Consider the following 24,007-nt stretch of genomic DNA (forward strand, 5'->3'; position numbering starts at 1 on the left):
TGAAAGGACCAGGGGAAACTACATATTTGGCAACAAGCCTTACAGTGTTTGAAGCAGGGGTACCCAAGAAAGCTTTTATATAAAGTACCTATTTTCAAATAATTGAATTAGCTTTCTTTTGTAATTTCTAACCCCAAGAAAGAAAAGCAGCAGAAAAAGAATTGCTTAAAAGATTATCACATTAGAACTATTCCTTGTTCTTCTACACATTAAATATCTTAAAAATATATTATCTTAATAAGTTTCAGACACAGTGAATGCTTGCAAAAGCACATCTGGTACTGCATCATGCCTCCCTACAGGCACCATGTTAAAGCTGCAAAGTGGTTTAACTGCTGATGATTGTTTTCAAAATGACATAAGAAGAATTCCTATTCTGAGTCAAATCTGTAGCCCCTTGTAGCACACTGCAGAATGCTGTCTCTGGCAGAGACCAGAACAGGATGCTTCAGTAAAATGGATGTGGTTATCTAAACAGATGTAATTTGAATGATTATAGATTCAGCTTTGAATTAGAAAGGTTCATTTTCTGCAATATTTTAGGAGAGTGAGGTTACTTTTGAAAACAACAAACTCATTTCTGCTCATCTTCGGAGTCTGTGATAAGATTTGCCTGAAAATCAAGACCCGAGTGAAAATCGGAGCAACCCTCAGAACAGAGATTAAATGAATTATTAAATTTTAACTTGATTTATTCCAGCTTTTTTTGACAAATACAACAATATACCTTTGTGAGTTCACCAACAGTCCTGAACTGGTGCCTTTTTCTCCTCTAAGGGCTACAGCTTTGCCAGAAAAAACTTACATTGAAGCTCCTCTATTCATTAAAAAATAAGAAGTAAACATTAGGAATCACATGCAAAAGGCCATCTCAACACTAGATAAACAAGGTAACATGGAAAATGGAAGAAATGAGAAACGCTGGATCTATAACAAGACAAGTATAACCATAATACAGTTGTGGATGGAGAGAAATTACTGGAACAAGTATATAAAGAATACCAAAAGGGGTGTAAAGAAGGCAAAATTAGGGCCAACAGAGGAAAGATTAAACTAGAGGCATGCTTTTTGCTTGGAAGAGGTATTTCTTCAACTGGAAGAAATGTAAAGGAAAAGTTACTATACTGGTTGATATTATTTTTGATAACTCTTAACCAGCCTCTTCTCTGATATTAGTTTACTGAAGTGTTAGCCAGCCAACAGAACCAATTGAATTAGGAAACAAAAATAATTAAACACCACTAACTGTGCTTTGAAACTCTTAAAAGGACCACAATTTTATAAATTCTTCAAAAGATGGGAAAGCTCAACTTAGTGATTTAATAAATATGTTCCTTACCAATTCTGAGAACATTTTATTCATTCAAAAGAACTGGTTTTTCGCTGCCTATGATTTCAGTCATTTGGATAAGATCAGAACAGTCAACGATTTTGCAAGAAAAGGGAACCAAACAAGATCTTCCCTTAAGCCAATTCTTTTGGGTCAACAGGATAATCAGCAAACTGCTGATTATACTGCTATCACCACCACCACCAAAAGGAACAGAAGATGAAGGGAACAAAGGGTTCATAGCTTGCTGCTCATGCTGGGAAATCTCATCCCATATGCCTGTAGAATATGAGGAACTATCCTACGAAGGAATCCTACCTCATTGGAGTATCCTCTAACTTGCCCGTTCATGGATAGCAACAACTTGCACCTAGTACATACTTTCTGTGAGTATTCCCATATAACCTACAGGGGTTATATTAAAAAGGAAATGTGTTGATGCTCACACAGGATGGGGAAAACACCCTGCAAATCCAAGAAGTCTGCTTCTGTAAACTAAATTTTCTTACAGACTTGTGGGTTGCTTTTAATTTTGACAATGTGATGCTGAGCTGGGTTTAAAAGCCACACAGAGGATTTAGAAGGGTTTAATGAGCCAGTATTTCTCTGGTTTAAACCAAGTAGCTGGCAATCCCCATGATAAAAACTCTGCAGCCCAAAGAAGGGGATTTGAATGACAGGCCAGGGAGGTTTGATGAAGTGTTTCAACAGTAGACTAAAAATGAGATGATATGGGAGCAAATGCAGAAGCCTCAAGGAAGTAAGGGTAAGGAGAGGTAACTTAGAGATCTGCCAGAGTTTCTAAGCCTCACATCACCTGGTCGACAACTGGACTTAAGGGTTTCTGCAGGGACTGGAGACCTGAAGGAATAAGGGCATCAAGAGCCAGGATCCTGTTTAACATCTCCCTGAAGAAAAACTACTAAGATGAAGAAACAGATATGAGCAGCAACACAAACCTCAGCACTGGTGGTAATAGACAGGGCTCTTTTCAGCTGCGATCAATTACCTACTTATCAACAGCTGGGAAATATTTGGGAAATGCATTAACCTCTCAGCCTGAGACAAAATTTGACTATAAATTCAACATTAAATTGGTCAGAGAAGTCTGAAAAAGAGTGTAGAAATACCTCAGTTGTGAGCTTTGCATGAAATTATCATTTTGAAATGGTAGAAAACTCTTTATAGATTTCAGGAACCTTGGGAAAATTGTTAGTGTCTGCCCCAAGTAAAACATGATTTTTGTTCTCTAATGTTCTACCTGATGAGTTTGGACTTAACATGCCCTAGCAGATTCACCAAGGTCTGAGAAAACTTTTTCGTACACTGAAAATTTTCTTAGAGAGAGCAGCAGCTCATACATTATCACAAAGAAGAGATGAAACAGGTCAAATTGCACCCACAGCTAACTACAAGAGTTCTTTCCAATGAAAAAAAAATGCAGAAATCAGCTGGACACCAACCAGAGGACTCCAGCAACTCCTGCAACAAACAAGTCTTGCCCACTGGACATGAGCCTGTTTGTGTAAATGCACTACAATGCATCCACGTGGCAAAGAAAAATGCTGTAAACTTGGCATAACTTGAGAACAGGTTTTTAACTCTAAAAAATATCTGTCTGCAGAAACGTTCATCATTCCCTGGCCTGCATCAGAGTAGCCAAGTTCAATCTCACATCAGGTATCCCCTAGAATACCACATATTACCTGAAGTACCTAATCCAACACATTAACCAACAATGTGCAAGTTATTATAGTTCAAATCTACAGTCTCTACTAAGTAATAAAACTTGGAAATACTCCAATACAAATAGGTCAACAGAATTATGCTTTTTCCACAGAGCAGCCTTAAATTCAAAATTAAAACCACAGCTTCAGAGTCAGCTGTACAACACTAAGGTGTATATGTTTGGATAACTTTTCTAATTTAGAGAAGTATTTTCAAAGCTTCAAACAATATACCATTTTTCAGTTGATATCTCATGTACTTTTAAATATTGCTATTGCTCTTTTCTCATTAACATCATTGGAAAACTTCAAATTGCTGCACTGCTAGAATTTTCTGGATCCTGAGCAGTGCCTGTTCTCTGTTTACCAACACTACACATTCAAGCAATAGGATCCTTCTCCTATACAAATATTTCCTTACAATGCTAATACTAAGAGTTCACAATTAGAGAGACAGGCCATGAGGCTGCAAACTGTTGCTATCCTAACAAGACACTGGATCCCTTTAAAAATATTTGCATTTCTGTTCATCTTTTCCTACAAGCATAAAAAGGTCCAATATATTTTTCCATCTTTTTATTGAAAGCCTGTGATTTCTTCATTGCTCATTGAATTTCACAGGTCCATTCTTTGACATCAGATTTCTAATAAACAACAATATTTTAATAACACTTTTAATATTTGTAATATGTTTTAAAAAAACTCACTTAGGCTATCATATTTCCCAGCAGGATAAAAAAATCCCAAAACAAAACAAAACAACAACTGGTGAATGAATTGGTTTAGCCTTCTGAATGTTATACACTAGATTTTAGTGTTTAATTTTTTCTACACTTTCCCTTCTTTCTTTTAATTTACAAGAAGGACTCTATTCTTCCCCTAGATATACACAACACACTCTGAGAGATAGGATGAAACTTTCTGTTTTCATTTACTTTTGCTGGGATTTATGTAATCAAAACACCAATTTTAGTAGCATCCCATGGCATTAAATTCACACCTGCACTGCTGATCAAGAAAATTACATGACTACAAAAAACCTAAAAGTTTTAAGGTTAAAGATTTTTTTTTCATTTAGTTTAACTGAGAAGCATATGAACATCACATAGATTTTACTCCACAGAAAGTGGGATATCAGTGTGATGGAAAAGAAACTGTATCAGGATTTCTTACAGACAGTGTGTCTATGAAGCTCCACTTGTTACAGTGATACAAATAGCATTATTAATGTCAAGTGGCTATAAAAGCCTCAAGGGACAGGACTTAGAGATACTACTCAAGCAAAATGGCTGTTTACATTATGCAGCAAATACCTGGTTACAGATGTAATGGGAACACATGCCAGAGGAAGACTACATTAAAAATATATTAAGTTATTTATGACTACTCCTTAAGAAGCTAAAAACAATGGCAACCACATTACTAGTATTTATAGTAAGTATTCATGTTGTCAAATGGATTTTGAATAACGTCCCAGACCGGGACACAGCATTGTAGATCCTGGCTCAGATTCCTGGAGTGATAAACTGGGAGATGTGCAGAGCAATTAAATACATTCACAGTTCTTGTATCCAAACCTGGTTCTCAATGAGATTAACTGACCCAGTTAACAAAGCCAGTGAAGGATGAGGGAAATGCACTTTTTAACTATCTCTTCTCCTTATCATTATATCAAGCCCAGCCTCCAAATTGGGTCTGGTTTCCCTTCTGTTGTGCTACTTCATTCTAGCAAGAACTTTTTGTACAGCTAAGAAAACATTAATAATAGCAAGCGAACTGAAACTTCTTTATGTGACACATACTGTCTTGATTTTTTATTAAAATAAATTCAAATATGTTTATAGCATTTGTGCAAATCAAAAGATTCAATCATCATTTCCAGGCTTTTCACTTGCAAGCTCAGAAAGCCTCACTCCCCCAGGCAGAGGGACAACAGCTGCCAGCAGCCTATACCACTAGCTTTAAGTGTTTTCAGGCTTTCTTTATACAGCACTGCAGATTACATCCATGAAACCAGATTAACTTGATTATTTCAGAAATATCAGATGTTACATGTCTGTATGTGGAATGAGCTTGAGAGACAGTGATAACAACCAAGAGTCAATGATACACAGACCTTTAAATTTAAATTTAATGACCAGAATCTACAAGCATTGTGATAACTGAATCCAGAACATTTTATGAAAGTGTTGCTAAAAAGGAATTGTGTCGATTCAAACAATATGTTACATTGTGGCAGTTTCCATTATGATACACTATAATTTCTTGACACATAACAACAGTTCAGTAAGTACTTAAAAATATAAAGGTTCTGTATTTTACACTTTCACAGTGCCACTATGTCAGATATGTTCTAGAGTTCAACAGATACTTGGTGTACCTTACTCTTCCTAAAAGGTTTTTGGAACAAGATCCCATGTAGTAAAGCAGATCGTGTAAGACCAAGACAGAAATGTCCCCAGAGCTATGGAAAGAAACACAGATGTGCTTTTTCCACACTGTCAGCGTGTATGTATGCATGACAGAAATATATGATTCACCTTTATAGACAGGCAGGCTACAAGAGAATACTTCTTCAAATACCTACATGTAGTTTCAGCTCAGCACACAGTTTATGTTTTCATATGGAAGACATCCACTATTAGTTAAAAATAGCTTATTTTATCTAGCACTAAATTATAATAAACTAAAATAGGAAAAATACTTTTATGGTTAACAGCATGCACAGAAAGCCAGATGACTTTAAAACTATCATAATTATGTAGTCTGTTTCACTGCATTTCCAGTAGACCCACCAGCTAGACTGTCATAGCATTTTAACATCAAATGCTGACCCTCATACTCTTTTGGTAAAGTTCCTTAGAAAAACTTTGCTAAACATTTTTTCCAAATCTTGTATCTGGATTTCAGTCCTAACACCAGTCATTCTCCACAGAATCTGGACACATAGGTTCAGATCCCTCTGTGAGATGCTCTCTGACTTCAGCTGTGATACAATTTGGAGATCCAGCAATATTCTGCATTAAAACCTAACCCAGGGTCAATCACTAGCTGGGTCAAGGAGAAGACAGGAGGGGATAGTCAGATAAAAAGAAATGCTGTCTTTATTTATTTATTTATTTAAATAATTCTCTTCAAATCATGCTGAGTAGCCATTTTAGTATTGGATTGCTCTTTTTTTTTTTTTTTTTTGCATTATTATAAAATACTAAAAATAGTATTGCAAAAAAAAATCTGATTTTCTGCCTACTCATCTTGATTTAATATATACAAAAATAAAACTATGTTTAAAAATAAATTAGGCAAAAGTAAGGTTTATTACTGGGCATGTCTATGGTGTTAGCTCAGGTTCAAGCTTGCTTCTGAACTCAATGGCCAGGATTATCGAGTATTTCTAGACACAGATTCATGCTCTACCTCAAATATGTGCCAAACCTATTGCTAAAAAGTGAAACCTATTGCTAAAAAGTGAAATTTTAGCTTAAATTCTGTCATGGCACAGTGAAGTGACCCATAACCCTCACCCAGGAGAGTCTGCATGGCTAATAGACTGTACATTTTCTTTTCAGAAACCAAGGCTGCAGGCCTAGGCTTGATTCTGCTTCCAGAAATGCCCTATTTTCCACCAGATTGTCTCATCCTTATGATGCTGTTTTAATCCCCACCTTTGTTTGATTTCATCTCATGTGCCCTCAGCAGAAGTATTATGAACCTAATCATATCCTTACCCAAGGCTCTCCTCTCCAACCCAAAGTCTTTCCCCATCATCTTGCAGATGTTAACTCTCCAGACAAAAATATTTTTCATCAATTTCCTTACATAAATTCTGAATTTCATTGCTTAACCACCCCCCCCCCAGAGTCTGTAACTTGACTACTTCATTATCATTCAGTTTACCTCTCTTCCATGAACACCTTCTGGTCCTGGTTCTCCTTTATCTCCTTTTTCACCCTAAAAGAATGAATATTTTATTATATACATAAGACAAATATTAACCCTTCACACTTTTTAATAGAAAGAATATTTTAAGATTCTGGTCTGTTCTACAGAAAGTCACACATATACACTCCTGTTTGCAAAAGCAAAACTATTTTTTACATTCCAGAAGAAATTCTTTCCAAATAAATGTCTCTGAAAAATGTCTAGAACTCTGAGAGCTGCAGCTCTCTGCACTTCACAGTGCTACTGAACATCCATGAAGATTTATCACAGAAAAATATTCTTGGTTCTCACAGTGCTAAGAAAATATGGTGCTGGACAAGAAATTTACACTGGGGAACAGTTTTCCTTTTGAACATCATAACACTGAAATTAAATTAATTGTTTTCATTCTGTGACTGTTTTAAAATAAACAATTCTTGTATTAAATATCTAATGGCAGAACTGTTCTCCATCTTAATTTGTCTTTGACTCATACTGGTATATGGTTCACTGACTGCATTTGAAAAATTGAAACAATTTCTGCTCTGGCAATTTTCTCACAAGTATGAATATGAACATTATGAATCAAGAGAAAAAACTGTGGGAAGAATACTTCAGATTTGACTATACGAGCTGGTGTTTGCTTATGAAACACTGATTACAAACAACAATATTCTTTGTGGGATGCATGAAATGATTCAATCCTCTATTATCTCTTAACTACCATACTATTCTAGATAACACACCTTTCTTCAAAGTGAACTCAACAGACCTGCCTAAGAAGTGTAAGTTAAAGGAGAATGTCTTCCAGAACCAGTAACTCTCAACAGCTCTATAAATCCATTGCTATCACTAGACTTAACTTTGTTAAATGATAAAGGTAACATAATTTTGACAAAAGTGTAAGTACTCACTACTGGAGTCCAAGCTTTCCATAACAATCAAAGAAAGGGAACAGCCCTGCACTGAATTTCAGCTATTGCCAGGGGACTACGTTTATCTGAGCAGAACCTATTAATTATGTCAGCATCATCTTCATAATTCTGTTAGGTAAATGGTACTGAACTGACATCATTCACCTAACTTCATTTGTGACACAGCTCTGATTCAGAGCTATTCCTCCAATGGCAATGACAGAGGGCATTTCATCTAATAATCAGTTTTGCTAAATGAGTTTGTATGAGCTTTCTCAAGCAACTGAAGCCTACTAACAAATTAGCAACAACTAACTGTGAATTTAATAATCCCATGCACAAGATGGCTCAGCTAGGTCATTGTTTCTATTAATACATCTTGATGATAACAAGTCTAATGCTATGCATTAGCCTGAACCACACTGTTAAAGCTTTTCCTCAAGTATTGCCTTAATTGCTTGTAAAAAACCAAAACCAAAACCAAACAAAAATCAGAACAGATAAATCTACTCATGCATTGCATTAAATGACACCAAACAGTTATAGGAATTCACACTGGTTATTTCAGTATGTTTAATCTATTAAGACCTCTTTGTTCTATGGCTTATGGTCTTGCTGGAGATGGGAATCAACCTTTGCTGCCAGTTTAAAGAATAACTGCTGAAGTCCCAAACTTACTATTCTTTATCAAATAGCTCAGTTAAAACTTTGAGAAGTTTTCACCACTATGACACACTAGTCATTTAGAATTTTCAGAATCTTTCAACTAATATCACTCATATTGCTACCACCTTGCAATATGTATAAAGGTGCAGTCATATATTTACCATATTTCCTTATCTGAATATATGAGTAGGAGATTTAAAAATCACTACAATTTGTGGAGCTCTTTTTCTTCTGTGATTTCATCTGCTTTCATCCTTTAAGAATGAATGATATAAACATGTACACTTTTTATTTAGAAGTAGTAGCATTCCTACCAAATCTAAATTCCTTCATGTATGGGTGGAAATCTCAGGTAGAAGTATCTACTCATAATTTTGTTACCCAACATCTATATTTACATAAAAGCCTAAACAGAGAGCCTAGACCAAGAGAGAGACCCTGCCCTTACCCTTTCTTATAATTTGCCTTGATGTCAGTTGAGCAACAAGTATCAGAGACTCTGACTTTTTCTCCTATGGCAAGCAGACAAAAACTTTAATATGTTCGTGGGTGGTTCTAGGGACATATGAGTGTGGCTGGTGAATGGAGGGGAAAAGAAACTGAACCCTCCCTTTCTCATAATTTATAACGTATTTGGATTTAAGATGTTTATCAGTTTCTTAGACCAAGTGATGAAAGGCATTCCCTGCTAATGAGCCTGGATCTCTGCAGAACCCCAGGAACCATGGGCTTTCTGCCAGGTATGCAATTTTACTTTGAAACTATTCTGATTTTTTTAAATGGAGAAAATTATTTGTCGATGCTGAGCTCATTGTGTGGAACGTCTGTCCACTGTGAAGCCTAAACTCAAATCAAATAGAGATCAAATTTTTACAAATTATTCTCATGAGAACTGAGCCAAGTCACGCTCATTTCTGCCTTTATGGAGTGCATAATTAACAGCTTCAAATCCAGCCAATTCACAGGATTGCTGAAGCCACTATTTAGTACAGAGGCGGCTGTTAATAATCAACATTATGGCATACAATATAGATTAACAAAAAGGAGAGAAAAATGTGATAGTGACATCTTACATCTAATGTTCCTCCTGCTTATGGTATATTCAGATGAGACAAAGACTATTTACTGCCAAAACAGGATGACAGAACTCTGAAAGTGCTATGTCTTGTCCATTAGTTAACTAAACCCAATCTAACACTGAATTATTTGTATTTCTTTGGGTGTATTCTGCTTTCAATCACCTCAATTAAACAAGCTTATGGGGCTGCTTCAGTATAGGTACTGGAAGAGATTCAGTCTGCCACGTGAAAAAGTGGACACACTGAATTCAGTGGTAGTATTTTTTTAATTAGAGCCAGGGGTTCACATGTGGCTTCTGCAAGTCAGCAGTAGCAGTATTCAACTCACTTGTCAATTTTAAGCTTGTCTCATCTTTCTTGCAGACTATTTCTTATTATTGTAAAGGCAAAGCAATGTATTTGGTAGTAAAATACCTTCATACCTAAACATTTACCAAAAAAGGTAAAGTTTCTTTTGCAGCACTGCCCTGTTAATGATACTAATCAGGAATTCCTGATATCGTTTTTTTCCAACAATTTTCAAGTATCATTGTTAACAATAGCTGTAATACTCTTCAAAGTATGCAAGCTATACTGTGTCACTAACTCAGTTCTTCTACCTCCTACTTTTTAACCTCTAATACTCTGTGATATAAACTGGAAGAAGATATATTTAGGCTGGGCATTAGGAATAAATGCTTCACCAGGAGAGTGGTGAGACACTGGAACAAGTTGCTCAGAGAAGCTGTGGCTGCCCCCTCTCTCTAAGTTTTGAAGGTCAGGTTATTTGGGGGCTTGAGAAACCTGGTCAAGTGGAAGGTGTGCTGCCCATGCAGAAGGGTTGGCACCAGATGATCTTAGAGGTCCCTTCCAGCCCAAACCATCCTAACGTATTGCCCTACATATCTTGAGGAGATAGTTATGGGCTAGTATTTGGGGCTTTTAATACTTTTCTGTGTTTTGCTACAGCTCTGTCTCAGCAGAATGCTCTGTGAGTTTTCTTTTCTCACAATCCTTGATCTGTAGCTTCTTGTAAACTATCCCAGCTCATAGTAATGGTTATTGATTTTTCCTAAATGAGTTATGATTTTTAAAAAATCAGCAACTTCAGTTCAGAAAAATGAGCCCCCATGGCTCTGTTGTTTTTTTTTCTTTCTTTTTTTTTTTTTTTTTCTTTTTCTAGCAGATAGAGGCTCAGAGATTTGAGTTTATGAAGGCCTCCATCCCGGTAACATTCTTAATTGATTGACCTGTAACCTTTCTGCAGAAAGTGGAATAGTATACTTCAGGAAAGTGGCAGTACTCAGGGGAAAGCACCTAAGGACTACTGAGACACTACACCATTTCAGAGTGGAACTCAAGGCAGAAGAAGCTGAGTAACATGTCAGGTTCGTCCTCCTTCACTTATTCAGACTGAATAATACTGAAAACATTCATAAGAGCTCACAATGGCTTAGTGTCACACATATTGCATTTCTAAGCCAGCTCTAAGCATTTCTAAGCCAAAAACTGCTATATAAAGGGAAACTACCACCTCAACTCAATCAAAAGTCTCAGGCACAGAATGATCTGAAGCCAGGCCAGCCCCTGGCTCCAAAACTGCACTGATTGAATTATGTCTTCTTGTCAGAAGGAATGAGACAGACATCCATTTTTATTCATTGTAGGAAAAGCATCAAATGAAAATTATTTCAGTCAATCAGAAAACTGATCCAAAAAAAACCCCACAAAAAAACAGACCCCTCCCCCCCCCTCCAAAAAAAAATCAAGTAAAATTAATGGTATAGTGTAGTGCTCTCCAAATGGAGAAATCAAATGCATGAATAATAAGTCAAGAATAATCTCTGTAGCACTACTGGAGGAAAAGGATCTGGGGATTATCACAGATCACATTGTCAGCAAGAGTCTGTAACACAAAGCTATTTTTAAAAGTCTAAACTCCACTCTCCATTTGCCAAACACAAACTGAAAACAAAACCAATTATTTTGGTCTTTACTTGCCACTGACAAGAAGAGTGAAAAACAGTATTTAGTTCAGGGCATCATATTTTTTCATGGAACTTTGTCAGCTTTTAGGTATCTGCTATTCTCCAAACGGGAAGGACAGAAAGTTTAGGGAAAAAAAAATTAGGAGGAAAGAGCAAACACAGGACACAATGACAAATCTCAAATATGTGAAAGAATGCTACAGGTGGGAAAATAAGTTTTCCATGGTAATAATACAAATAATTGGCTTAATTTGTAGCCAAAAACATTTAGGATTTTTAGGGGAGAGGAAGATCTGGGGTTAAAAAAGGCAGAGGAACAGTATACTGACTTAAGAATAGAGTGAAATAGTAGATTTTTCATGGGAATGCTCTATATAGATGTGATGTTAATTCCTCCTATGTGTTTCTTTAAGGGTCTGAGGCAGATATAACCCTGTACACTATACTACATTTCCTCCATATTGGTTCATGATTGCTCTCTCTTGGAAAATGTGACAGTCACATGTTAAAATAGTTTTAGCTTTTCTTAAGATGATGTTCTTACTGAGTAATGACTAGAGTCTGCCTTGCAGAAGGCACCTGTCTTAAAAAGTCAAAATTATTAGATTTTATATCTTTTTTTCATGAAGGCATTGAAAGACAGACAACACTTATTCAAATGCCAGCAATATACAGGATAACACTATGACTGAGCTGCTTTCTCTATCTCTATGCCATTATTGCCAAGCACATTGAATAGCATCGGGTTCAGAGATAAACAACAGCAAAATAAAACTGAAACAAATAACATGGAGGAAACAGGAGTAGACTGACAAACATATTCTGAAGAGTTAGCATCCTCTTTAGATTGAAGGACAGTATCCACATTCAATCAAGTCACGTAGTTCAGGTATACTTATACACTATTCAGGAAAAATAAACTCTCACATTGCAACATCCACACACACTGATTCCCAAAACAGTCTGTCAACTCCATGGCAAGCAAAAAAATAGCCTCAGTTATTGCTTTATTGAAATCTTTTGTTACCTAGCCTATAGAACTATGAAATACTTGAGAACTAAGCCTTCAAAAAATTCAGAACCTTACTGAAAACACAAACGAACAATTTGATCTCTTAATGGGTTCCTTACAGATCTCTGAATCTCACCTTGGTCCTTATCTTCCTCAATGTAACCCTGTCTTGTGGAAATATAAGACTGCCTAACACTCCTTGATGATGACAAGAGCAAGTAGCTCAGATCATTAATGAAATAATAAAATGCATCAAATAATAATGTGATAAATTGAGAAGATAATCTATGTAGAACAGTACTTAACATACATTGTTCTCATCTAAGAGACTTGCTAGGGTAAAAGAAACATAAAGACATAACTTGATCCTTTTGGGTGACAGATATTACCAGCACAAGAAGAAAACCTACTGAGTTTTTTGATAACTCTGACTTGCTACAATTTATACAAGACTAACCACAATCTAACATCTAGCTTTTTTGTTTAAAAATAAATCATATAATAAATAAATAAATAAATAAATCTTAACTCAGGGTTAAGATGCTCACACTGGCTTTGCTTTTTGCCACATGAAATTTAGAACTGGTGGCTTGCAAACTTTGCTCCATATGCTGTCCTGCCATGGCTCATGCTGCCATCATCATTTCACTACTTTTTTTTTTTTTTTCTTTTCAAACATTTTAATGTCAAGGAAAAACCACAAAAAAAATTAACATCCAAAACCCAACTCTTTTTGGTAATTGTTTGATCATACATTCCCAGACTTAACTTGAAAAAAAATACCCCTTAACTCAAGATTAGGTTTTTTTCATAAAAATAAGTAAGACTACCTAAAGTATGAGCTATAAAAAAGCAGAGTTTTAGTCTTCTAGATAATGTGTATTCCTAAAATCCAATTGAATATATTGATGCTCTCTCCAGAGAAAGTAGTCAGGTAAAATTTATTTATAGGGAAAACTCAAAGGATTTTCATGGTGATCCTCATTTGCAAACACTTCTTGGTGTTTGCATCCAGAGGCTTTAGTAGACAGGAAGAGCTTTTCTAAATAACTTGAATCTTGCCAAATCAGTAAGATGTTTATTTCAAGAATTTTCATACACAGAAAGAAATAATAGAAAGCATTTAAAGACTCTAAAAACCCCATCATGAATAGGAATGAATATTCTATTCTTTACTCACTCCATCTGGCTTAGTTCTAAAATACATTCCATACATGGAATATCACTTCAGTTTAAAAATTGGTGTATTTTACATAATTTAGTGTATTGTATCTTTCCTCACAATCCCAAAGCAAAAAGCTTTGCAAACTGCAAAAACTGATTAATTCAGACATCTCAAACAAAATATTCTATAAAGAGGCTATACAGGGTACATTCAGGTTCAGTTTACTTCTCCTTTTGCAGTCTTTCTGGCTAATCTCTTCTGCAAATATAAAATCAATAAAAATGTCTATGAGCCATCATTTGCACTTCTCCAGATTTGTTCCCTGTCCAAAGAAACATCTTCACTTTCCAGTATCTTCTTGTTGATATCTAACCATGCAAATTAGTTACGTTTCTTTCAGCATTTTTCCTTGAGAAGAATTCCTTTTTTTTTTTGTCACTGAAAAAACCACTGATTCTAATAGTCCCTAGGAACTAAGAATAACCTTGAAGTGAGTCTGAGATCCAACCCACACCCAGACCACAGACATGACCTTTTTCAGACTAGATCACAAAATTTTCACCACTTGTCATAAATGTTCCTTCATCCTTCTTTCAGCCACTTATTCTGAATATCATTGCTAAAGCTCTATTCATCATTCGCCTTCTCTGTTGCTGGTTGCCATTCACACATATTTAAATATTGGGAAACATATGTACTAAACTCAGAGAAAAACTGCACAACTTGGCATTGCAAGGATTACACAAAGTTATTCCATTATCCTCCTTTAATAACTTCTGCCTCCAGTCAGTTCTACTCTGATATGATGAGCTCAAAATCTACACAATAGGTAAAGCATCATTTTCATTTTTTTTATTTGCTCTTTATCAATCAAGTCTTGCAGTTTTGTAGGTATCTATCTTCTGTCTTAAATGTCATATTTAAATTATAGCTTTGGGATGACATAAATGGCCTGCTCTGCCTTTGCACTGTGCCTAACACAAGAGAATATTAATACATGGTTTGGCTTGAACAAATATTAGAGCTATTACCAAATTTTAATCTTATATATATATTCTTATATATTCTTGAAGAAAGCTAATAGTTGAATTGGGCCCCAACTTTTCAACACCAAATTCTGGTATTAGAAAAATATAAATTTTAATAATATATTTGAATTTGGTATCATGTGTATGAGAAAGGTGTCTCATTTAATGAGAACATGAGTTTTCCCTTTCTTAAGTAAATACTACAAATGTATTTGACTTTCAGCTGCATTTGTTTAAAATTCTAGCTGTCTTTTAGTGGGGAGGTTTCTGTTTATACTGGCTTCACATTAGTGTTGAACAATTTTTCCATAGCAGGCATGAACTAGTTTCTTTTCAGGGATGGTCTCTTAAGATAACCTAAAAACTACCTACCTGTTCTTGTCGGCAGCTGACAAATAGCATTGCTTTCATAGTGAACAATTTTGCTAGACACCCACACTTTCAAGGTTTTGGCAGGGTATTGCTATTGTTATTTAGGCTCTAAAAGATATTCTGCGTATGGTTAAAGTAACAGCAAGTGTCTGTGCAAACTGATGGACTGCTGTCAGCACTTCTGTTTTCTACAACATGACAACTGAAATAATTTCATTTTCTGTAACTGTGAATATTAAACCGTGTTCATCAGGCCCACAATACAGCCAGCAGCATCCATTACCTCTATTCCTTTTAGACTTGGTTAAGTAGTTTATTTAGGTCACAAAAATGCATACTCCAGACCAGGAAACTGGGGTTTTAATAAGGGTGTACCAGTGGATACTGGTAAAATCTAAAAATGTGATGTGCTCAGTTTTCTGATGGATGTTTATCTCAGATGGAGGCTCGATCTGTGTTCAGAAGAAGCAGACCTTCCTCAGGCTTCACTTGGGTCAATTCAAAGTACAGCTAGAAAAGTAGGAAAGGCCTGCCTTTTGCATAAATCTTATTAATTACATTTTTCTCTTTTTGAGAGGATCCATACCCACCTCTCCCACTTCCCCAGCAATTGTCTATGCAGCCTGCTCATACTATACTGTGCTTGAAAATAATTGTGGAATTTCTGTTCTAGCGCTGTGCAGTGAAGTGTGAAAAATCAATGGGTGTAGAATTGGTCAAAATTGTTCCCTGGTTTATTTACTTTAGTATCTCACAAACAGCCACAATAGCAGTACACAGGGATGCTGACAATAGGAAGAATCAGCTAGAAAGGAGGAGACGGGGGAGAAAGACTGTTTTTATGATTTGACAGTATTACCTTAACAAGCATCAACTACTGCAAAGTAAAAAAAAAGGACTTTGAAGACTGAAATGTACTCAAAAATGTATGTTGCTGAATTTTCAGCTGTTTTATAACATCTATGTCTGCCTTTACAGACTGTGGAAAGCTTCCTCCACTCATACACACCCACCAAGTATATGTATATATATATATACACACTTACATAAATACATATATGTATTTATAAATATATATGTGTGTATATATAAAACTATATTTATAAATATATTTATAATTGTTTATATGTGTGTTATAAATACCTTTATACATATATAAATGTAAATATATATGTGTCTGTGTGAACAAAGATTCTGTCATCTCCTGCTCTGTGGTGAGCAAGTTAAGAAGCCTTTTTGTTGTTTCCTCTTTCATCACTCTCAGTCCATGAATTCTGATCTTTATCTTAATATATACTCACTCACTCAAAACTCCAAGAGTATTTAGGGAGCCCATTAACTTAAACAAACCTGCAAATTTGCTTCTTAACATTCATGCCTCTTTTAGAAATATCATATAAAAGAATTTCTTTTAAAAGGCCTTACAATGTGAGGCTAAATTATAAAAACTACAAGACTACATCAGCATACATGCAATTTATGCTAAATGATGCTAACGCTGCAACTTCAATACTGTTTAATTAGATTATCCGATTGCCTTTCCTCATTAGATACCTGTCAGTACTCTCTTTTTCATAGAGAATAATCCTCTGCAAGAGTGCATACAACAATCTCACTGATAGAAGCAGCTGCAGTGCACTGATGGCCTCCTTGCTGTGGAGCCCTGCCAGCTACATCTTAGAGCTTATCTCTGCTCAGCAACTCCCAAGAACTGCCTCCTGTTTGAAAGAAAGACTCACATGTCAGAAGCTCTGTTCAGTTCTCTGTGTTAAAGTAATACGCTGCACCTGCCAGCAAGGATTCAGTAGTTCTTACTCCCTTGTTGCCTGCTTCCTTCAGACCCTTATTTTAAAGTTCTTGGTGGGGAAAGCTAAATCAAAATAATTAAGTCAGAAGTGATTTAATTTAGAAATCTATTACTTGGTATGTTATGAAATAATTTTGTAATTGTATTATATCTCCTATAAGGGACTGGCTTATTCCAGCACACACATAGATGTAATTGTGCACTTTTAACTGGAAATTGGGAAAATACACTCAAAATTAAACATACCATCAGATCTGGGATCAAGAAAATGTATCATACTATACTATTAGAAAACAATGAAAACTGCAGCTGCATGAAGCTGCTTCAGTTTTCAGTCCTGGATAACTGTAAGACCAGATCAATGATAACAGCTGAAGTTATCCAGAGCCCATGAGATCAGTAAGGAGCTGACGTACACATGATATTGCACACTGTACCTACAGTGCTTCCCACAGCACTTACAGTTAAAGACAATTTTTCCTCAAATATGTTAAGCAAAGATGTAAGTGAAATGTAAACAGCTTTTAGAAATGTAAAATAAGTAAAGAGAACGGACCAATATGTGTATGGCTGGTTGTCTGCACAACAGAAAAAGTAAGTTATGAAACTGGAAAAAGGGAAGAGAGAAGGCACAGATAATCAAGAACTTGATAAAATCATCAAGCAGATGAAAGAAAAATAAATTCAGAAACACTGATAAGAAAATAAGTTTTAACAAAAATGACTGGATGTTGAACTGCAGTCGGTTTCACTGCTTGCAGTTTTTACATCTTGTAGAAAAACTCATGATGGATTATTTCCAGGTCTCTCTAATCTGGCTGAGTTCACATTTAGTTTGCAAATTAATTATCTCCCAGCATTTCTTTTCAGAAATCGTATTTTTTAAATTCAGTCTGTTCAGACTAATAAATAGTAAACAAAAAAACCCTTTCATAATGAATTATAAGGCCTTTCATCAAAAATGATTTTTGGAGTCAGCAGATAAAATATTTTACACCACAACAATATTCTTTATCACTTAAACTAAAAGACTAGGAAGACAGAGGATAACCCTCTTTTTCTGGTGAATCAAAAACACGGAATGAGAGTGGGACACCTTCCACTCATCACAGCAAACTACATACTAGCCAACCTGAGAAAAGCCAGGAAACCAGAATTTATGTACTCTACTTTGACTCTGAAAAGGAGTAAGATTTACTACTTACAGACAGCATCCAGTCCACTTATCTTCTGGAAGGCATCACAACCAAATGGAAGAAGTAAGACACTAGAAGTTATAGAATCATAGAATGTTCAAGTCCCTCTCCACAAGGCTGCTCTCTAGACAAGTGGATCCCAGTCTGAACTTCAAATCTTGGGTTTCTTCCCACATTGGTACTGATGTGCCCCACTGTCACTTCTAAACTACTCTCAATTTCTTTCACCTCTTTCAGAAACACACATACAAATGCCAGCCATTTTTTCTTGGTTTTCTGCACTCCAGGTCCATGCCCATCTCTACCCTCTCTCCTGTACACAAGTGCCCTGATCCAAGCTCAGGCATTCACCCCATTGGTGCTACAAAACCCTCTGAGCTGTTAAATGGAAACTCGACCTCAACATGTCTACATTTGGGGAAACAGTGCTGTATTCTTTCCCACTGCCAATGGGTATGTCTTTGCTCTTCCATCAGATGCTAAAAAATGATAAATTAGTTTAAAATTAATCACATTTATCATTCTTTGCAGTCAAAATGTTTACAGCCTTAGCTAATTCCAAACTAGTACATCTCTTCTAGGCCTCAACAGCTGTTATCATGCCCAGTTATCCATCTCTGGACAGATCTTCAGAGAAATCTTCAAGGTCGCACAAAACCTAGCGGCAGGAGTACATCCAAAGTGGCACTCTGCTTAAGCTATGAAGTCTTCCATCTCAACAGAGTGCCCACTTAGAAGGTTACAATGCTTCCAATACCCCAGATAGCTCATTCAGAACAGGTCTGGCTTTTTCTGCAGAGAATCACATGTGCTTTCTTGCCCAGAGATCCACATATGAGCCTACAATGCAAGAGGCTTTCTACATTGCGGCAACAATTGGAATTTGGACAGCTTTATGGATAGAAATAAACTGTATTCAGCATGTAAAAATTACTATTTTTAGAGTTTAAGACTATCCCAAATCTTGCTAGAGATAAATCAGACTGAAAAAAGAAAAAAAAATGGAAAATGCAAGAGTCAAATATTAGTAGTGTGCTCAATAGCTCAATTTCCAAGTGGAGGTCAGAGATGAGTGGTGTTCCTCAGGGGTCAGTACTGGGTGTGGTGCTGTTTTACATCTTTCTTGGAAACAGACAGTGGGACTGAGTGCACTCTGAGCACGTTTGCTGAAGATACAAAGCTGTGTGGTATGGTTGATACAGTGGAAGGAGGGGAGGCCATCCAGAGGGACCTTGACAGGCTTGAGAGGCAGACCTGTGCAAACCATGTAAAGTTCAGCAAGGCCAAGTGAAAGGTCCTGCACATGGGGTGGGGCAATGTCAAGCACAAATATAGGCTGAGTGGAGAATGGATTAAGAACAGCCCAGAAAAAGGGCCTGGGGATGTTGGTTGCTGAAAAACTCAACATGAGCTAGCAATTTACTCTTGCAGCACAAGAAGTGCACTGTATCCTGGGCTGCATCAAAAGAAGCATTTCTCGGGTCAAGGGAGGTAATTCTGCTCCTCTACTTCACTCTTGTGGGACCCCACCTGGAGTACTGTGTCCAGCTCTGGAGCCTCCAAAGTAAGAAGGACATGAAGCTGTTGAAGCAAGTCCAGAGGAGGGCCACAAAGATGATCAGGGGTCTGAAGCACCTCTTCTATGAAGAAAGGTTGAGAGAGCTGGGGTTGTTCAGCCTGGAGAGGATAAGGCTCCGGGGCAATTTTTTTGTAGTTTTCCATTACTTGAAGGAGGCCTAGAGAAAAGCTGGAGAGGGACTTTTATAAGGGCAATATCGACAGGATGGGTGAGGGGAATGGTTTCAAACTGGAAGAGGGTAGAATTAGATCAGATATTAGGAAGAAATTCTTCACCATGAGGGTGGTGAGATGCTGGAACATGTGGCCCAGAAAAATTATGGATTCCCTCTGCCTGGAAGTGTTGAAGGCTAGGTTGGATGGAGCTATGAACAATCTGCTCTAGTGGGAGGTGTCCTTGCCCATGGCAGGGAGTTTGGAAGTAGATGATCTTTAAGGTCCCAACAAAACCCAAATGATCCTATGATTATGTTTCTAATCCAAGGCAGAAGGAGTTTGAGAATTCTCAGCAGCATTTAGGTGTGGGCAAAGTCACTTCTCTCCTCCACTAATCTTTGTTCTCAATAAGACATGAATTGTTTACACTCAAACCTCACTTACCATTTTGAGGTACATGAATAACTCTGGTAATAACACCAAATGGTAATGGTTAAAACACATAAAAAAGGACTGTGACTAACTCAATACAGGCATGATGAGATGAAATGACATGGCAAAGGACAAATGTAGTGCAGGTATGTTCAAAATGATGAAGAGGGTAAAATCTTTATGTCGTGTATTTAGCCATAACACCTATGCAGAAAGTCTAAGCTTCCTATGTGCAATTACTGCTAATGGTCACTTCAGAAGGAGTGAGAGTGAGAACTTTAGGCCACACTAAAAGTGAAAGAGAAGGTAAAAAAGGAACTTCCATATGACGAGACAGAGATACAAACAAGGATTTTTTCTGTGATATTCTATACACTGAGGTTTTCCTACCATCTTTAAACACTGCAACAGAACACAAAAACATCCAAAGGCAGCTAGTAAGGATCATCAAATACAGAACAGTCTTCTTAGTAAAAGATACTAAGTAAGCTAGTATTCTTCAGTTTGGAAGAGAGCTCAGAAATGCATGACAGATGCTTATTGATTCTTGACTGAAACTGAAAAGAACAAAAATCTTCCAACAAAAGTAAGGGACACCGATTTAAATTAAGAGGAAGCAAGTTCCAAATAAACAAAAGGAAATGATGCTTCAAACACAACATAATTCCTCACCACAGGATACTGCAGATGCTCAAAGTTTACATGAACTCAAGGGAAAACTGCACTCACTAATGAAGAGAGGTCCATTGAAAGCTACTAAATTCACTGAAAATACATCTGGCTGTGATTGCAGTCTTGAATAATTGGAGGCTGGAGGAGTACTTGCTTACTTTGTCCTTGTGCTTTTCCCTGGGCACCGTTTCTGGCTATCGTTAGAAGCAGGATGCTGAGCCTGGTGAACATTTAATCTGACCAAATGGGTATGTGTGAGTAAATTAAATAGTGATCCAGCCTGGAACTGGGAACTTGGTCTTCTATATCATCAAACTGATAGACTCCAGCTGTGAAGGTGTCTTGCAGACACGTCAATTAGTCTAATTAGCATTTCCCCATATAATTCCCAAGCACAGTTCAAAAGTTATCACAGGCTAGGGACTATTCTCAGCAGGCAGTTTTCATTAAGATTGTTTAAAGGGCAAGAAAGTTAAACAGTATGAAGATGGCCAGATAAAGCCAAATACTACAGAACTACAGTATAAACCTGGCAATGTTTAGCTTAATAGGATAAATGCCAATGCAACTGCTTTTATTACAGGTAGAGACTTCCTGTAGAATTAACAATATACCTTCTCCTTTCCCCTAGAATATCTGTGTACAGGTATCTCTGTGATCGTATATGATCTGGTTGGTGACAAAAAAATTCTGTCATAAAAACAGTTGTGTGCCCATACACTGAGATGTTTACCTTGTAAAACAACATTTAACCTCATATGACTTCATTAAATAAATTCTAAAGTGCTACCCACAATGTCAGAGCAGAACAATCATAAAACAAATCAAAGAAAAATGATCAAACCAATTCTAAAGCTTAAAAGGGGCAAATAGGTGTCTAAATAGTTACAAGATTAGAAAGAGAAAACTCTATAATGTTTGCCTTTATAGTGTTGAGATAATTAAAAAAAAAAACCCATCCAAATTCACACCCATCTGGTAAAGTAACCAATCGTGAGTTAATGAAACAGAATCATAGAAAGTCAGGTTGAAAGGGACCTCAAGGATCATCTGGTCGAGTCCTTCTAATATTATTGCTTATTACTGCTTATGTGAGATGGCTCAGCACTCTGTCAAGCTGAGACTTAAAACTTTTCAAAGTGGGAGAATCCACCACTTCCCCTGGGAGGTCATTCCAACATCTGACTGTCCTCACAGTGAAAAATTTTCCTCTTGTGTTCAATCAGAAACAGGATTTAAAGGACTCTAGACTATCTTCTGCCTGTGTTGATGATTAGTAGAATTTAAGGAACCACATTTTCAACACAGTGGCAGTGACTCTACCACCATCCAAACAAACTTGGGAACCAGACCCTTAGTTTATAATGCAAAATGCACCTTCTTTCATTATTAAAAAAAAAAAAAAAAAAAAAAAAAAAATTCAAACTGAAAGGTCTGTAGAAGTAGTGGCCACAAATACATAAACATTTTCTGCTTACCAAATTTACTCCTATTTTTTTTCAGTCTGAAGCATTTCTAGCAGAATCTGGAGCTGAATTGCTACACTAATAATACACAGGAGGGTTACTAACTGCTTCTCTTAATTGTAATTTTTAGTATTTTTAATTATAGACCTTTGAGATCCAGGATTGTATGGTATCCATGACAAATGGTTTCTATTTTTCAAATAGATTGGAAGCTTCCCCAGTACTTGAGATGTCTTATGTGCACTGGTTTCAGCACTGGGATTTATGGTCCAGACATCAAAATATTAGAAAGACTAAACAATGACTAACTGCAACTAGGACCTTAGCAAAGGAGAGTGATTCCTTTTTCATTTACTTATACTTACATAAGAAAAAAGCACTGAAGACTGTGAAATAAAAGACTACACCTGGGGACACACTAGAAGTTCATAGCCTTGTGTGTTCTGAATGGATGGAAGATAGACAGAGGAGTATTTTATAAGGTGTGATAGGATGAAGTAGAGAATGTTGAGCCTCCAGGAAATCATCATGACACTAAGATCTATTAGGAATTTTCTTCCAAAGGAAATAGAGGAAGCCATATTTCCTGGGATAATTCAAATTGTACTTCACAAAACAGTAAATATATACAAAGAACATCCTGCATTTAGAAGAAAATGAAGCAGATGACAATTTTTTCTACATTTAAGTTGGACAAGGCCCAGATTCTCTCCTCATATGTATAAACAATCAAAACATATAAAAGGTAAAGAAAAAAGGATGAAACTTTGGAAATACTGAATGACTAACATTATGATTTTACTCTCAAAGTTTCCCTTAGTCAAATATATATAACTTTTTTATTTATATAATTTTACTGAGAAATATCAAAGAATTGCAATAAAACAATAACTTTACCAAAGATAAGTGTTCACGAGTGCATACGTCAGCACTGTTACATAGCTCAGCTCCAAATGACTTCCAGTTTTTAAATCCAATGTTTAGAGTGTGAGATGGGAGAGAAATATGCTTTATAAAACAAAACAACAAGGAAAACTGCAATTGAAAAATCCTCCTCCAGAACACAGTCATCCTCCTACTCCAACACTCACAATTTCTGAGTCTTCTGAGATATCAATTAGTATTGTGATTTAGTCTATATAACAGAAAACCTTACTTATCTCCCTGAGTTAAAAAAGAAACAGGGATTTTATACTAGGATTTTGTAGCAGCTAAGTGAGCCAAGGAATTCAGCTTTCCCAGCTCTGTGAAATCACTATTATCTATTAGTGACAAACCAGTCATGTTTGCTTAGCTATAATTAACACGTAATTGCATTCTCTTTTGTCACCACTATTCCAAATAAAATACAGATTTGTTCCACACCTGCTGACAAATTATAATGAAATCTATATGGTCTTCAGGTTCCATGTGTCCCACAAAATTGAATTTTCAGTTCAATTACTGAAGAACCATATCTGTAAAGTATACTACAGTAAGTACATATTCTTACCAAGACAGCAGACAAGATGACAGAAAA

The 24,007-nt window shown here is 36.3% G+C and overlaps 1 protein-coding gene across 6 annotated transcripts in view; it reads right to left on the reverse strand.

Annotated features, from left to right (window-relative positions):
- COL19A1 (collagen type XIX alpha 1 chain) overlaps positions 1-24,007 on the reverse strand; it is a 175,624-nt gene that overhangs the window by 86,113 nt on the left and 65,504 nt on the right. For all 6 annotated transcript variants that reach the window (XM_071741615.1, XM_071741614.1, XM_071741612.1 and 3 more), the window contains one exon: positions 6,955-7,008. In XM_071741615.1, coding sequence (XP_071597716.1) covers positions 6,955-7,008 — 54 coding nt within the window. The remainder of the gene's footprint in view (positions 1-6,954; positions 7,009-24,007) is intronic.

The sequence above is a fragment of the Heliangelus exortis genome, chromosome 3 (genome assembly GCF_036169615.1).
Source record: "Heliangelus exortis chromosome 3, bHelExo1.hap1, whole genome shotgun sequence".
NCBI lineage: Eukaryota > Metazoa > Chordata > Aves > Apodiformes > Trochilidae > Heliangelus > Heliangelus exortis.